This window comes from Bombus terrestris, chromosome 10 (assembly GCF_910591885.1).
Source record: "Bombus terrestris chromosome 10, iyBomTerr1.2, whole genome shotgun sequence".
Lineage (NCBI taxonomy): Eukaryota > Metazoa > Arthropoda > Insecta > Hymenoptera > Apidae > Bombus > Bombus terrestris.
In genome coordinates this window covers 11,018,346-11,034,994 of record NC_063278.1, presented here as the reverse complement: position 1 = coordinate 11,034,994, position 16,649 = coordinate 11,018,346, and the positions used below count along the sequence as shown (strand labels likewise).

The window sequence follows — 16,649 nt, the reverse complement described above, 5'->3', positions numbered from 1 at the left end:
GGTATATCTATGTATAAAATACGAATACTACAACGTTCAATATATTTGTTAAATTCTTTTATTTATTTATTACGAAATTATTCAAATATGTTATTAATTAACTTATTCGTCTCATTTATTCGTCTTTGAATGAAACTCGCGGTTTATACAATCGCGTAAATCAAACAAAAATGAAAATCAACTACCAAATTTTAAACTGTAATTGTGCAAATCAATGTACCATTTTAATTCGTTAATTAAAAAGTAGGTATATATAGGTATATAGTATCTCTTTCGGATTTCAAAGATAAAGAATCATCCTTACAAATAATAAGTCGGGTTGTTTCAAATACAGATTGGTGTAGGTAAAATTGTTTTATTGAAACATGTGTATACACTATTAAAATAAAAATTTCAAAATAATAAGTTTCTATTTCAAATTGAAACCCCCAAATTTATTGCTTGTTTCTATCGTTAACGACATCAATTTCATTTTTAACAGGGATTGTATACGACAACAGAATTCCACATAACACCGTATCTTTATTAAGTGACATTCTTCCAAGTTGTGCTGCAAATAAAAATTAAATATACCCGAATGTTTTCATACTATGTACTTTTATTAATTTCCTTCTCCTTTAACGATTTAAAAAAGTCAATTGACAGATTATTTGCAACCAATCGAACCTCGATATTAATACGATATAATTTCAATGACTCCTCAGCTTTTGCGTTCGAGTTTATGTTATGTAAATTAGTTTGCTTCGAGTAAAAAATATATGTATATGTATAATGATCCTATTCGAACAGATTTTCATCTTAATATTATTCTAAAACATGGCAACGCTTCGTTGATTTGAAGAAACACGACATATTACGCTACGCTACTCGATTAAAAATTAAAACAAAACCTCCTTTCACCAATAGATTGAAAGTTTCATCTTTAGACTATATTTTGTACACGAAACGCAGGTTTATGACTAATTCGAAAGTCTCGTACTGTTATTGGTGAGCCTCTTTACATTCGTATCCTCTTACGCTGTTTGTATCTGATAGGAGGGTTTCAGGCTTCTCATAAGCGATGAAAACTATTATTAATTATGGTAATAAAACGGCGACAGTAAAAAATGAAATTCATTTTCTTCTTCAAATACTATGCCTCACGAGTGAACTAGTCAACAGTAAGTTCTACCTGAGGTACTACGAGCGTTTAAATATCCAAAAAGTTGCTTAAGGTACTTGTAAAGTCTTTATTCGTCGGCTCTCCTTTTTTCCAACGCTCCCGTCTTTTTTTGCTCTTCACCAATGACTTCGTCCCTCAACCTTAACTCCACCTTTCCTTGAAACGAAGCGATCTAGCTCGATCGTTGGTGGCTCAGTTTCAAAGTGTCTCTCCCGATTCTTCGGCTATGTCTTTCAGCTCGATCTCCTCGTCGAAGATTTTTACGTCTTTCACGAAATACCAGACACCCACGTCAAATAACGTACCAATCGTTACGAACGCTAAGAAGAAAAATATCGTAATGCTAACGAACTTATCTTGCGAGACGGATTATTATTATTCTAAAGGTAGAATATTATGTAGCATAAATTAAAATTTCAAGCGATATTTGATACAAAATACAATTCGTGCGATTTTTGACATTTTCACAATAATAGCATATTTTCCATTTACTTTTCGATTTATTCGTAAGTGCAATAAAAGAATTAAAGACGTTTTGATAACGAGCATAAATGCAAAAAGTCGCACGAAAATGTTTTGATATATGATTTTATTACTTTGGAAGTGAAATATTTGCTTAGTCTGAGTTAACATTTCCAAAATGAATCGAACAAACTTACTGGCTGCTGTAAAATTCAGTAGATATCTCAACGTTTCCCCGTTATAGAGCCAACAATTTCCTGTACCCGAACATGTTTTTCCCCAAACAAGACACGTTTTATCTGTGGGCAAATATGTAATGAGAAATATTTAGCCAATCTTTAGTCGAATAAATGACAAACGCACATTAAACAGAAAACGGAAATATTCAATGTATATATAAATAAATATTTGATTTCTTGTGATTAAATACAGATTATTAGCTAATGTTACAGATTGAACATCATTTTGAATAATATAGTCTAAATGTTTCATTCATTAAAATAAATTTTCCATCTCTTACATGACAATTTGAAATTGTGTTATTTTGTTTGTCGCAACCTGTTTTATATACTTTACTATTGTATTTTCTGTATATCGGCTATCCTAGTTCTTTTTCGACTAACTTTGCCAATATGTTCTGTGGGACTAAATAATAAGAAGTTATTCTAGAAACATTTTTCTTTTCTGAAGCCTCATTAAAAAATTATAACAGTAAAAATCTTCACATCACATTATCGTCACAGTGGATCAATACAAAATCTTCGTTAAAAGTTCGAAAGTTAATATTTTTAAAAATCTAACATTTTAAAATTAAGTGCTGTTGGAAACCGAAATATCGTTTCCTCTCTTTTTTATATTTATTATAATCTTTTTAAGGCACCAAAAACAGGCACCAAATGGTCTATGTTTATGTAAATATTTAATATCCATATCATACCGTAAAACTTTATCATATACAGTAGACATATTTATATCAAACTCTCTCGCATTAAATATAAGTTCTAATGCAATTTATATCATACACTTTTAATCTACTATACAAATAATATTCGATAAATTAAATATTACGTTCTAAAATTTTATTAGCTACAGTAAATTTAGTAAAATTCGATAACATCTACTTATATTTATAGAACGTACTGACAATGTTCAGTCGAAACCAATCGAAACACCATATGGTATAGCGAGAAAACTTCTATTCTCTTTAAATAACGTGTCTTACCTAAAATAAATCCAAACAGGATGGGAGATGGTATGAACGCAAATAAGCTCATAATCATTAATCCAAAGCCCATAGCCACTGTTTTATCCTTCTCATCGACGCACCTAACGGAAACTAAGAAGTTCGACGCCCTTCCAGTTGCTCCACTGAACTTGAGCAGACAAACCACAGCCAGAAAGACGTAAAATTTATGCATACAATCCACGGGACAGGCTCCCGGTACCGCGGTGCCTAAAGGAGCTGACCCATCAGGTTCTGGGGTCTCAAGCGGATCCTCTGTTGTATAAGTAAAATTATTGTTTGCAAACAAAAATGGCAAACGTGCGAATTTTGGTTTGATACAGCTACACTCCGTGTACATCTTACTACCATTAGCCTGCATCTAGAAATAATTGGATAGAAATGTAACGATTATGCATTTACAAAATTAATAAATTATTAAAATTTGAAATTAAAATACGCGTCTAAGTTATAAATTTTCTTTTAATCGTCTTGTTCAAATACAAACGTTTATTACGAACTGAGTATTTAAACGTTATTCGAATTAAAAGATTAGGGGAAAACGAGGAATATTTTTTAATTTTTCTTTTTTCTTTTAAATAAGTAATTCTACAGGATTACTTTTCTCCTATCTTTTATATCATGTAATACTTGTCTATGTTGCTATGAATATTTTTGAATGTGTGAATATCTTCAATATCCTTTACAAAAACATCATCTGTTTCATTGCTATTTCACCATTGTGAAATCCTCCTTTAACTCTTTCAAAAATTTCTTCGTTACTCATATATTTCAATCTGTCCAGTGTATCGTTCAAATATATTAAGATTTCATACTTCCTGCTGTAATTTCATGTACTCTATTGGCATTGTCATCGCGTACACTACATTCTGTTCTCGGCATTAAACAGACATATTTAGAATATACATATATTCGCTTTTCTCTACTGATCGATGTGGTTTGGATAATCGAACGTTCGATTCGAATGGAAAATCGAGGTCCTATTGTATCTCGATATCGAAATAACTGATCTTGTTTTTATAATAATAGAAACTTGCAATGTTCGACTGATAGATAAATTAATGTAATATATAACAATTATTTCTTTGTCCATAATTTTTCTGACACCTAATAGAAGCATAAACCTCATACTGTAAAGGATATAGTTAAATTCATTAAATCTTGTTCCTTTACGAATGAACTTCCGAAACAAAACTATTTTATCACGTTCCTCGTTTTTCCCTTTTGGACTTGGAATTTTAAACAAAATCGTAAAAAGTAAAATAGATGATGCAGTAAAAGCGTTAGTTTAAAAGTAGTTTCAATACTTCGATAAAAAAAGGTATTAATTTAAATTTATAAAAAATGCGATATCGAACCTTTATATTGCGACATCCAGCGTGACAAGCTGAAATAAAGGTTTTCCCATGTTCCGAGCAAACAGGATTGTAAGTAACGTAATCGCAATGACATTGTTCGTTACACGGTAGTAGAGTCTTCAGGGCGCCATCCGGTTGAACTGTAATTTGATTGTCGTTGGCGGAACAGCCAAGGAACGCGTAAGAGATCATCCCTACGACCGATATAGCGCCAACCATCACGTTCCACGCGGCCAAATATCTGGCCTTGGGTTTATACTTGGAGATGATTAAACCGGACAGAAGAATTCCAAAAGCACTGAAGACCAAACCGACCGTTCCAGTAATTAACGAGGAAACGGAAGCGGATTGTTTGTACTGTGTTTCAATATATTTCGGCATAAAAATCCAGTAAGGCATGTATCCCATAAAGTAGAAGACAGTTGCTAGGTTGTTACACATTAAGGTAGTGTTCATTAGCAGTCGCTTGAACGTTCTCAACATGTCCGAGATAGATGCGGGTAACTCTGGTTCCTCGTCTTCTTTTATATTGCTTCCCGATTTGTTTCGTTCCAACGCTAATGCTTTACGGGCTGCAGCTCTGGGCAGCGTTTTGGGGAAAAGCGCGATGATGCTTGCGAAGACGAAAAGAAGGAACGCTAGGATAATCCAACCCAGCCACCAGGCACCTAGCCACCTATTAACGTTCAGGCATCAATAAGTTCATCTTATTAATAGAAAATATAGATATACCAATAGAAAATTTAACTACGCAGATAATATAGGAAAAAAAGTAACAAAAATTAAGCAGAAAAATGTAAAAGTAAGTTCATCTTATTAATAGTAAATATAGATATACTAATAGAAAATTTAACTACACACATGATATAGGAAAAAAAGTAACACTGCTATCAAATTTATTTCGCGCAATATTGACACGTTAACTACAAAACGAATTATATATGTTTTTTATATGATCAGGTGGTAACGTATTTTATTATAAACAATCAAATTATTTAAGCACTTCATGGTGCGTCTATTACTTTATACTGTTATCGTAACATCAAAACTTTATGGCATTTGATTTAGATAACTATAATTGATTTCTTGATCTCGCCGATCACTCCTGATCTGACTGATGAATGACTTCCATGACAGTTAACGCGTTAAGTATGATCGAATTCCTTATTGATATTTTGTTGTCATAAATGAGAGAGATTTATATATATCTTTAAAGACACATAAAGGAAAGTTTTAATTCATAATTATATAACAGACTGAGTATTCTAATGGTGTAAGCCAAAATTTTGAGAATATGCTTAATAATAATTTCCAATTCTTAGAAGCATCATCCGTTTATATAGCTTTATGGTTAATTAATATTCCGTTTCTCTTTCGTTTTACTATACATCGGCTTTTTTATAATAATAATATAATTTAAAATAATAATCGTACAACATTGTTCTATCAAAAATGGCAGAAAATTGTGATTTCAGTTGTAAACGTAAGCCAATTGTAAATATAATATAGATATTAAAAAGGAAAGCTATGTGTTTAAATACTTTTGCGAGTCATTGTGCTAATAGTATCATATATATTTCAATTTGATATTCTGAAATTTGACTTTAAGCGATTTTATTACTCCATCACTCGATTTTCTGACGATGTTATTTTTCATTGCAAAAAAAATCGAACTATCCATCTGTTTTATGAATTATTTAGCGTACCTTGGATCCTGTGTTGTAATCGTAGGCGTCAATGTAGGGCTGATATAGAATTTAAGGGCAAACGAAGCTAGACCATAACCAATGGCCGGCCCCAACATTCTCAAGAAGTACGAAAAGCTGATTAGAGCTGGCGTCTTTGACTTTTGTATATTATCGTCCATGTAGGATACTCCTAAAGTATAATAAAGTGAACCACCAACTCCTGATACTAGCTGCGCTATAAACAGCAACACTTGAGGCGCGAAATTTCCATCGTCATCGTCGCATTCATTCTCTCGACTCTCCTTCCCCAAACATAAAAACTTCCGGTATTTATCAGGTATATGACTCGAGTTTTCAGCTTGCGATTTCGCTCCGTATTCTTTCGTGAGCAAAAGAGCGTCTTCTCCGGGACCATATAAGAAATGCGGCAGCATCGTTAAACAGCAAAAGAGAACTACCTAAAGAACAAAGCAAGTAAATTTTTTTATTGCTTCCTACAACAGGAATAATTCGTTTGTTTCATAAGTTGTTCGCATTAGTTTAATTACGATATTAAAATATGGATATTATCGATGACCGATGTTTGACACACTAATAACTGCTGACGTGTTATTACGTCTTTCGTAACAAAGTTACATTTTTCAGTGTTATAACTACCATTCTTGGTAATAAGTGAAATTTTTTACTTTCCTTTTCTGTATTTATTCCATATCAATCCAATTATTATTTTTCACTTTGTGCTGTTGATAGTCATAAGTACAGAGATAGTACTTAGATAGAGATTTAAAAAATCTTGAAAAACGTTCATTTCCAAACTTTCCCTAATTAATCGATTAAATGCTATCTACTCAAGGAACAAGACTAAATTATCCGACGTTTCAACAGTTATTTCAGCTTACTGTAGTGTGCGCATTTTTCAAGTTTCGGTCTCGCTTTAGTTTCAATCGAAAAAAGAAGATTTTCAATATTTTAAAGAAGTCCTTAACATACGATTGAAAAGAGAAGTCATGCATATCAATAACGATACTTTCATATCTTCCTCAAATTTAAGAAATTTTCTAATGACAGAAAAGTAGGTACGATTCGATCGACAATGAGCCAAAGTACGCTATTGTTAACACTCAAATCTTGTAAACTAATTCTGAATGATAAACTTGCCTTTGTATTCGAAAAATAGGCATAATTAGAATTTGCGAAAAGAAATGGCATAATTTTCATTATATTCCACCATACTGAAACCTTATAAATCATGTGGGTGTATAGTATATTGGCAAGAGTGTCAATTTATTAAAAATTGTAAACGTGATAAAGGTATCTAGACACGATATCTTGGTTGACAATGATTCAGTGCAATATGAAGATCAAATAAAATGAAGATTCTGAAGATTTATATTGCATATTTTTTGTGATTGCTGGTTATCATGAATCGTATTGCTTTGGTAGTTTGAGTGGATACCTTAAATAAAATCAGCCTGGAAAATGCCATGCACTTCATGAAATTGTTATATCCACGATCGTTAGACACGATTGTCTACAAGTCATGTTTACCGTTACTGTTACCGAGACGTTATCTAACGATTGCTCTGACAATAATTCATCGCGTATTCGACTGTCTTATGCGAGATAAACGTTGAGTAATTAATTCGTCGAAAAGACGTAACGAAAGATGCTGAAGGACTCAAAAACAATCTCAAACAATTAGGATATGAATTAATCGTCATTTAATAATTAATTTATGAAAAACCTATAAATGTTATAAGGTCTATGATTTTTTACCCTATTAACGTTATTTAGTTTTACATATACACTTACATTTACATATGCATAAAAAAAGGAACATAACTTTTGTTAAATTTAATTTTCTATGTATTCTATATTGTTACATTAGAAAATCAAATATTCGATGATTTATTAATTTCTTAAGGGTCACTGGTTCTTAAAAAATCGATGTTTCATGGAATACGATTAGTGCGGAGTAAGCAGAGTGTAAAGATACCTTTTTACCATGCGCAAGCAATTCTTGACTAAAACTATGTCGATAGAAACTGATCCCCAGATTTTTATATGTCACTCTGCTTTATTATATACCTTTTTTCACATAATATACCGATATATAAATTTATCTTGCGTTTAAAAATGTTTCTACTGATAATAGTTTACAAATCAATATGAAAAGAAATAGACTAAAATAAGAAAAGGAAGATGAGAAAAAGCAATAATTTTTTTAAACGATGCAACTGAGAAGTTCTTTCAGTTACCTAAACATCGAGCGAAATGTCACTGATACGGACACGTTGTTATTCCATGTTATTTGGCATGGTAACGTCATATTTTCATACTTCCGTAAATATTAATTATGCGTAATACAACCAAGCAGAATTCTGAATGCTCCAAATAGACGTGGTACAAATTGGCTTCTAATTAAACGCGAATTATTTCAACATAATTATTGAAAATACGTGACGCGAGCTGGTTCACGCATACCAGCAGCGCCTTTTCACTACCCAATGAATGGAGTGCTTAGCTAAGCATACTGTGGCGAGAGTACGATGGAAAGAGGCGTGAATGAGCGTAGAGCTACGATTTCAACGCTTCCTAATTTAATTAAGAACTGACCAACCGCTGGTTTATGACGTCTCCTAGTTCATTCTTCGGGGCGTGTGCCGATAGTTGATAGTTTTCTCTGCGTTCCTCGGTCTTCGCGAAAGAGAGAGAGAGGGAAAAAGAAAGAGAGAGAAAAGAGAGAGAGAGAGAGAAAGAAATCAAGTACATATGTATATAAATAACTCAGGATGTTTTTAAGTGACTGTGAACGAGCAAGTTGTTTCGTTAAAACTCACAGTATAAATCCCGAATGCGATCCATCGAGGCCTGTGACCCCTTCCTGCGTAATAAGACAGGACCACGGATACAAACAGTTGCGAGATATCGTTACCCACAGAGATAAGACCTGGAAAGAAAAATGCATGTTTAATGTTCTGGATCAGTGGAAATAATTAAATTGCCTCGCTCCTATTGATTCATGATATAAAGTACAAACACTCGATACACGTTAAAAAGGACATCGCATACTTCTTGTCCGTTTAGCAAACCTCTCAAAGGTAATGGATCATTCGCTATCATATGCATTATCGCAGAGAAATCATTTTGATCCATGTCGTATTACGATACTTGAAAATATATAACTACTCTTTATATGAACCTGATTATTTAACATAAAATTTACCATTATAAAGGTGTGCTTTTAAATTAAAATGAAAAGAAAAAATTCTTTCAACGTACCTATCTAAGATCTGAACTATTCTCATTCTACTAACTGTAAAAAGCTTCGCACCTAAACTCGATCAGAAAATTTACACTCTTGCATGTATTCTACGTACAATAGTCTTTCAGCTGATGACTGAAAGTCGTGCAATGTTAAGAAGCACACCATGTTATTTCGTCTTCGTCAAAGTTTATCGATTCTCACCTGTCGTTTTCGAAGGTATCTTGAATCTTTTCTCGATGGTAGTAATAGTACCGTTGAAATACGCGTAACTCGCCGAGAATATACATCCAAGCACACCGTACAGAAACACATAAGCCTTTTTATTAGCGAATCTCTGCAAGGTCGGGCTCCGTATACACCAGATCCCGCAGGAGGTTTCGTCGGTGATGGGTAAATCTCTGAAGAAGTCTTCGAGACCTCTCGAACTCGGCGTGGTAGGCGTCGTTGGGGTAGTCGGCGGCGTGGACGGTACCCTCAACAACTTCAGGCTCTCCGGCCCGTTCTTCTCGTGGTTGCTCGTGTTATTTTTCATGTTGGTCGACGACGCGTTGACTACTTAGCCACTCTGCAGCTTCGAGATCGCTCTGACCTCAATCGCTGATCGCACGTTTTCGATCGACGTCCGCTGTTCTCGCGGCCCTTGGCATCGCTTTTTTCCTTCAACACGCTCCTCGGCGCTTTCGTTTTGCTCACTCTACTTCTGTTTTACTTTTCCACGGTCACGTGTTCTCCATGTTTCGGTATCGCGCGGTTAAAACCGATCGTGCGTCGATCTGATTCTGACACTCGATCAAGATATGTCGATGACCTTTAACCTGAAGATACACGCGGTCAGATTAGAAATCAATAATTTGTTTGGACAGAATTATGAGTACACTTTCATTAATCACTCACGAAAACTTTAAGAATGACATTTCATATGTGCGATACATCTTATATTGACGTTATACGAAACGTCTTGAAGTTTGATGATACATAACAAGAACAGATGACTAATGAAAGCAGACGTTTGGAGATATGAAAGTACGTATGTAATTGAAAATTTTCTGTACTATTGTATATGCCTCAAATCGGGGAATATTAGTTTTAATTTAGATATAATCGATAAAAACAAAGTTCATTCAATGATAAAAGTAACTCCTCAAACGTTTCCTTATCTTTACATTAAAATAATTATTTGGCTTTATTTATTTATTTGCAATAGATTTGTGCCTTCTTTTAACCGGTATCGTTAATATATTATCTTTTTACAATTATTTCTAACATTCAGTAGCGTTAACGGTAATCGCCAGAGAAATCTGGTTAAACCTAGCTAAACTAATTCAAATATTTAAAAGGCAACAAAAATACGTAATACCAGAAATAAATACACGAGATACGTAAAGATAGAAAACTACGTCGAATTCGATAATTACCAATCGATGTAAATTTCGAAATTCAAAAGTATGAAAGCTCTTACAAAATTCACTTACACCTACCGTAAGATAAAAAAGATTTTTATGTCGAAACGAAATCGACTGAGGATAATGGCTGGACCAATACTCGGAACGCCACCGAAAGGGTAAGTAAAATATTTATAAGAATCCTATGGAGTGGCAGGTTCGTCTCGCGAAGCAATTACGACACGGTTCTTGCAAAATGTGTAAATGTTGTGTCCGAAAACGAACGATATTCCTTCTCGACTGAAATTGTCTTCTGAGAGCGACACAGATGAAACCGTGTTCAAAATCTCCTACGGATCCCCACTTTCGACCCCGAAGAACCGATCGGACGACAGAGGATCACGACGCGGAGAACTGTGATGCATCTATGGTACTTCGGTTCGCGTTGCTGTTATCTAGCGGGCACATTTTCTACCTCTCTTGCGATCACATCGTGTCTCCTTCCCCTCTATTTCCTCGCTCACTGTCTGATCTATTGCCTACTCCCTTTCTCTTGCGCGCACGCCTTCTTTCTTCCTCCATTATTTGTATTCCTCTCCGTTCTTCAAACACCAGAAGAATTTATTTGTATTTGACTCCATCCTGAAAAGTCTACTTTTGATAATCTATATTTGCGGAGACATGTCGATAATGCGACCTTATAAGAATGAAAGTTACTTCGGAGCTAATTCAATGTAGACTAGAAAATTACTTTCTATATAGAATAGCTATATGGGAAACAGAAAATAGCTTGAAGAAAAGTTTATAATTGTGGGCTAACAGAGCACTATATTGACGAGTAAAAGATCGATGACGTTTCTTCGATACGATGTTTTACCGATACGATGGTAAAGTTACAATTTCTCTCTAGTAAATGGAAAGTTAGCGATTAGATATAAAAAAGATATTTCGCTAAACAACGGCGAAACATAGTGTTAATTTATTCCGCTGTCTCCAGCGTTTATGTCTCCACGAGTATTAAAGAAAGCTACAAACTCATTTTTAATAAAAATCACTCGAATGCTTCGGATGTAACCCACTAAAAGGCTGATAATACGATTCGTGATAATAATAAGATAATAATAAGTAACAAGAGGACAATATTTGATAATACGAAATGTAATACGTACTATAATGTGCTAGAGAACACCGATAAGAAAAAAATATTCGAGCTTAATTCCAACAAATTATTGAAAATTTATGGTAAACAAATAGGCCGGTAAAGAAAAGTATCAACGTCGGTTCTTGTATGTCTATTGGCAATTATGATAATATAAAGATACATTAAGTGAAATTCGCTCCAATTATCTCATCGTCTGCTGCCTCCAATGTCTCATTCCTAAAAAGGGTATTCCCAACTAGGACTTGGTCGAAAGATGCAGATCTCAGCGAGATAGACGAAGCCTCGGCTTTGGGTATGGTGTCTATGCTCGTTTCTAGTCAACCTCCGGGAGCAGAGTCTCACATTGTGAACCCATTATGATTTAATAGAGCCGACGTGATGTACACACACGCGCACACTACGCGGCTGGTAAACTCTTCCGTCTATTCCCGCGCATTGCTAATGGCACACACCAAACAGCTATACCGCTAATAGCTGGCGGTTAATTGCTGAAATTTAATTTTCCATCGAAGAATGGATCGGCCTGCGGCCGTGTTGTCGTAGTTGCTTCGACCTCGAGATACTTTGAGATTTTCCACGTTAACCTGTACGATTCACGTTAATTAGTGGCCGTATACCACTGGAAAAAGAAAGCGGAAAAATACAATTACATCGCGATGAAGAATACGTTTCTACAAAGAAAGATCGCTTTTTAAAGTATTAGGTAACGGGGAAATTTCACGATGTTAGTTTGAAAGTCTTTTTCTTTGCTGCTCATAATTCGACTATGTTTATTTTATATTTATCATTGTTTCGTTAAATATAGAAACGATTATTCGATAGAGACGATATCAGGATCAGTGTCTAACGTTGCCAGTAATTGTTTTCATCGATAAAGTGTTACTGTGTCTCTTATGAGAATGTTTTCTTTGTATTTAAAAACGACGCTCATCTTTCGCTATTTTAATACCCTTTGAAATATATGAAATCTTATTTATTTCGACTGATTTTGCTATCCAATTTCCTAACCGTATGATTTATACAAAATTCGGCTATCGAAAAATGAAGTACGTAAAATACAAGCAGGAAGCTTTATTCGTTGACGATCCTCTTTTTCTGTTTAACAAGTAATCAACAATGTTTAACTCAAACAGTTTCGGTAACCTTGGAGTAAGAAAAATGGAAGACATTGCGAAACCGATTGAAATCTTCTTATCACGGCTACTAAGATAATTAAACGATATTACCAACCGGGTATGAATTCTGAATGCACGTGTCTCTACTTGCGGTAACCGAGTAACGTATGTATGTAGCGTATATTCCAGATTTGTGGTTACCTTTGCGCACTAATAGAAACAAGGAAATTTAACTGAAAAATAAGGAAATACGTAAAGCATAGCGAACAGATGCTATCTATCATATCTAGCCGGTTCGTTTAATATTTCGACCACTTTTACTTACCTACTTGCTAATGTTAGGAATAACGGTATCACGCCAATGTCATTCAAACACAAAGAAACGTACAAGTCACGAAAGAGTTATTAACCAATTTTGACATGACTTGTAGGAAATATCCCTCTTCTGACGTTCGTATTCTTGTTTGCAAACATATGTCAGACATTTTGTTTGTTGGCAAAAATTTACATCTGCGATAAGGCGGCAATAAATTAACACACAATATCATCTTGTCACTAAACGAGCAAAACGTTCTGATCTCGTCTTTTCCTTCTATTGCGCTAATTGGGTCTTGTAAGCCAACGATGTAATCGAACACCAAAATTTCTAATAAAATAAAAACTTCAAATCTAACGAATAAGGGTAATTATATTTCCCTAATGTTTCGTAAGTTTGCAAACTACTCCTCGAAAAAGTATCGAAATGTGATTAAATTGTTTTTACTTCGATTCATAGGTGGGTCATAGATGATCTTTGCCAATTAGATTTGATTAGGAAATAGTATCGATTAATTGTAGATTTACGACGATTATATAGACGAACACGCTGAGCACTTATGAAATTCGTTGAACGTTCTCTTCGTTTGGCGAATAGAACAATTGAAAATTCATAGCGACGAACCATTGTGCATGGTACTGTTTACTTGCCTCGTATCGAATCTTGCACAATTTATAAAACAGATGCAACATAAAACTTCTTGCAAAATAAGGACTACCGGCTATTTCATGGGAACAACAAATAAGACAATTGTCTGATACACGTGTAGAACTTTTAATTACGACTATCTTTCTGGCACCGTATTTAGGAAAAGTAAACGGTCGTAAAGGCACAATTCATTCTTTCGGTAAATTTAACGCATTGACAAATCTTATGAGATTATTCAAAATAAAGTAATTGACGTAATTTAAGATAACCTTTCGAATACAAGATCTCTTTCTCTTCAAACGTATAACAAACGAGACAAATCAAGAGCAGAACTTGTAAATCAGTATTATATATAACCTATTTCAACAGAATTCTAATCCCTCAACATCGTTCCCTTGAAATTGCAGAAATACAGTTGATACTTTTATTTCTCGTCTCAAACGTAGATACGATCTTAAAATACCAGTTTTGTCCGTTAAACGGAGAAGCATCGGCGTCTAATACTTTTTTCCCTTTTTTTTGGAATACGTGTGAAATCGAAAGTTTTCTAATAAATGACGAAGACGACTGTAAGGAAAACGTATTAATCACGTTGCGGTCGCGTCACAATAAGAATGTTCGTATTGTGCGGGTGATCTGGTAAATTAAAAAGCAAGAGCCTGGAGAATCGGTCTAATAAATTGACAAATTTTGTTAGACGCGCTGAACGCTACAACCCACTTGCGTCGCTAAATTACGCAGCATTCGTAGAATAGAAGAATCAAGGCCGGACGAGCTGCATTAGAATCATTATTATTACCCACAGTTAATGCTAATCGTCGTTTTTCTCGAGGGCGAATGGCCTTCTATTCCTTGCATTCTTTTACCGACATAAATGCGAACAAATATATTGATAGCTCTTGCAAAATTGTTCCCCTGGTTGATTAATTTTGTAAATCTTTCACTTTCACTTATTTCGTTTATTATACGTTGATTGTTATATTTACATATATACTCACAAAATAACAACTCTGCGTTCGACATATTTATTTATTTTCATTCTCTGTTTTAATCGACGCTGCGTCTGTGAATCTTTGATTTCGTATTAGATGTAACTCTGTGTATGCACTTTATATGCTGACTGTTCTTCGTGCACATAGCCTCTTCTACACATAGCCTTATGGGCCAACCACTTAAAATATAATTTAACATAATTATATATACGTATACAACACGCGTATTGTATTATGTTATAGAGTAATTACGATAATTATAACAATGTAATAAAATAACTGAATATAAGAGAAATCACATATATCGCCTGTAATTAAATTTATCGAATTTTCGTGTCGGTAACCCTTTATACTTATCTTAGTTATGGTCTGAGATGTCCGACCAGAAAACAAATAAAAACTTCTGGAAGATAGCGAAAGAAATCGATTTCTTATATAAACGAAACGTGTTTTGACTAATATTAAGAAAGAAATGCAGGTTAGAAATAGCAAGAGGACGGTTGAAACCGGTCGCTTCCGGTAAGCCGCGCCGCATACCTCTATCCTCGTTCAATGCGTATTGTCGACGTTGATCTAGATCAGACTATACCTCGACTCAGAAGACGTTGATGAGGTCTATATGAAAGATGGGTCAGGGTCATGCACAATGCACCGTGTACACACAACGACAAAACTTCCTAACACGAAGCTGACCCGTACATTCACGGTAACGCGTTTGCGTGCTTTCAAACGGCCGGCATTGGTAAAAAATGTTCAATTTCTACTAGTCGTTTTATCTTCGGTCGTAACAACTATATCAGTTGTATCGCGATACGTGATTTCGTATTTGATATAAATCCGAGAGTCACATACTCGTTTTATCAATTGCTCTCGGTTTCGTCAATATATCGCGATTACAAATAGCACGGTAAACATTCGAGCGAATTAACGCTTTCGAAGTTAAGAAACCGATCGCATTCCTCTATATCTATCTATATTGTCCTCTAACTACGATCCTAGACGATCAAAGATTTCTTAGACGATCAATATATATACTACAAATATTAGTTAAGCATGAATTTATACTAAAATTCAAGAAGCTATTTCATTCTGATTGATTTCAAGTTGGTTTTTGTTTGTTTACTGAAATTACTGGAAAATTACCTGCTAATTATAGCAGCCTCTTTAATCATCGAATGCATCACTGAATCCTTAACGAAGCATTAAAACGTAACGGAGACTTTAACAAATTATGCGATAATTCATATTTTAAAAATAAATTGCAACTCAAAATAAAGAGGCGATAAGAAAAGTGAGTATTTATTGGCAACGTTACGTTACCAAAACCGATATTTAGATTAAAATAACTATTAACGCTGCGTGTTTTTGCATGTGTAAGATTTATTCAAATCTTCTTGCTAGCCGTTCACCTCGACTCTGATCAGGCCGCGTAAAACGATATAGCCGACAATGGCCACGGCTCGTGGTACTCGGCGAGCAAGAAATTCTCCTACAAGAAACACCGAATCAGAGACAAGGTCGAGAAGCAAGCGGATCCCGAGGGGAGCGGGTGATCGAGCGACGAGCGACCATCGTAGTCGTGATTTTTCTTTATTTACGGTGGAGTAAGGCAGGGCACTTAATCCTCCGGTAATGCCAAAGCGCATCCTCCAGGAGCGTGCCTAAGGATACGATCGATAGAGACGACCTGACGTCACGAAGACGTCGCGGAATTCATTACGCGGCTGGGCCTTCTGCCTCTGTCTGTCTGGGCTTAAAAATTAAAAGGCTCTCAAACAGAAACTCCCTTTTTACTTTCGGGCTCGCGGGTTTGTAATCCTTTGACTAGCGGAGGTCTCTGCACGAGCCTCGAC

At 34.8% G+C, this 16,649-nt stretch overlaps 1 protein-coding gene across 1 annotated transcript; it reads right to left on the bottom strand.

Annotated features, from left to right (window-relative positions):
• Nucleotides 1-339: 339 nt before the first annotated feature.
• Nucleotides 340-11,006, bottom strand: LOC100651334 (solute carrier organic anion transporter family member 74D). Its single transcript, XM_003398182.4, has 8 exons — nucleotides 10,660-11,006; nucleotides 9,383-9,996; nucleotides 8,754-8,863; nucleotides 5,932-6,371; nucleotides 4,226-4,901; nucleotides 2,847-3,228; nucleotides 1,822-1,923; nucleotides 340-1,482 (listed from the first exon to the last, which is right to left on the bottom strand). The coding sequence occupies exons 2-8, from the start codon at nucleotides 9,711-9,713 to the stop codon at nucleotides 1,361-1,363; spliced, it is 2,163 nt and encodes a 720-aa protein (XP_003398230.2). The 5' UTR covers nucleotides 9,714-9,996; nucleotides 10,660-11,006; the 3' UTR covers nucleotides 340-1,360.
• Between the last annotated feature and the right edge of the window lie 5,643 nt (nucleotides 11,007-16,649).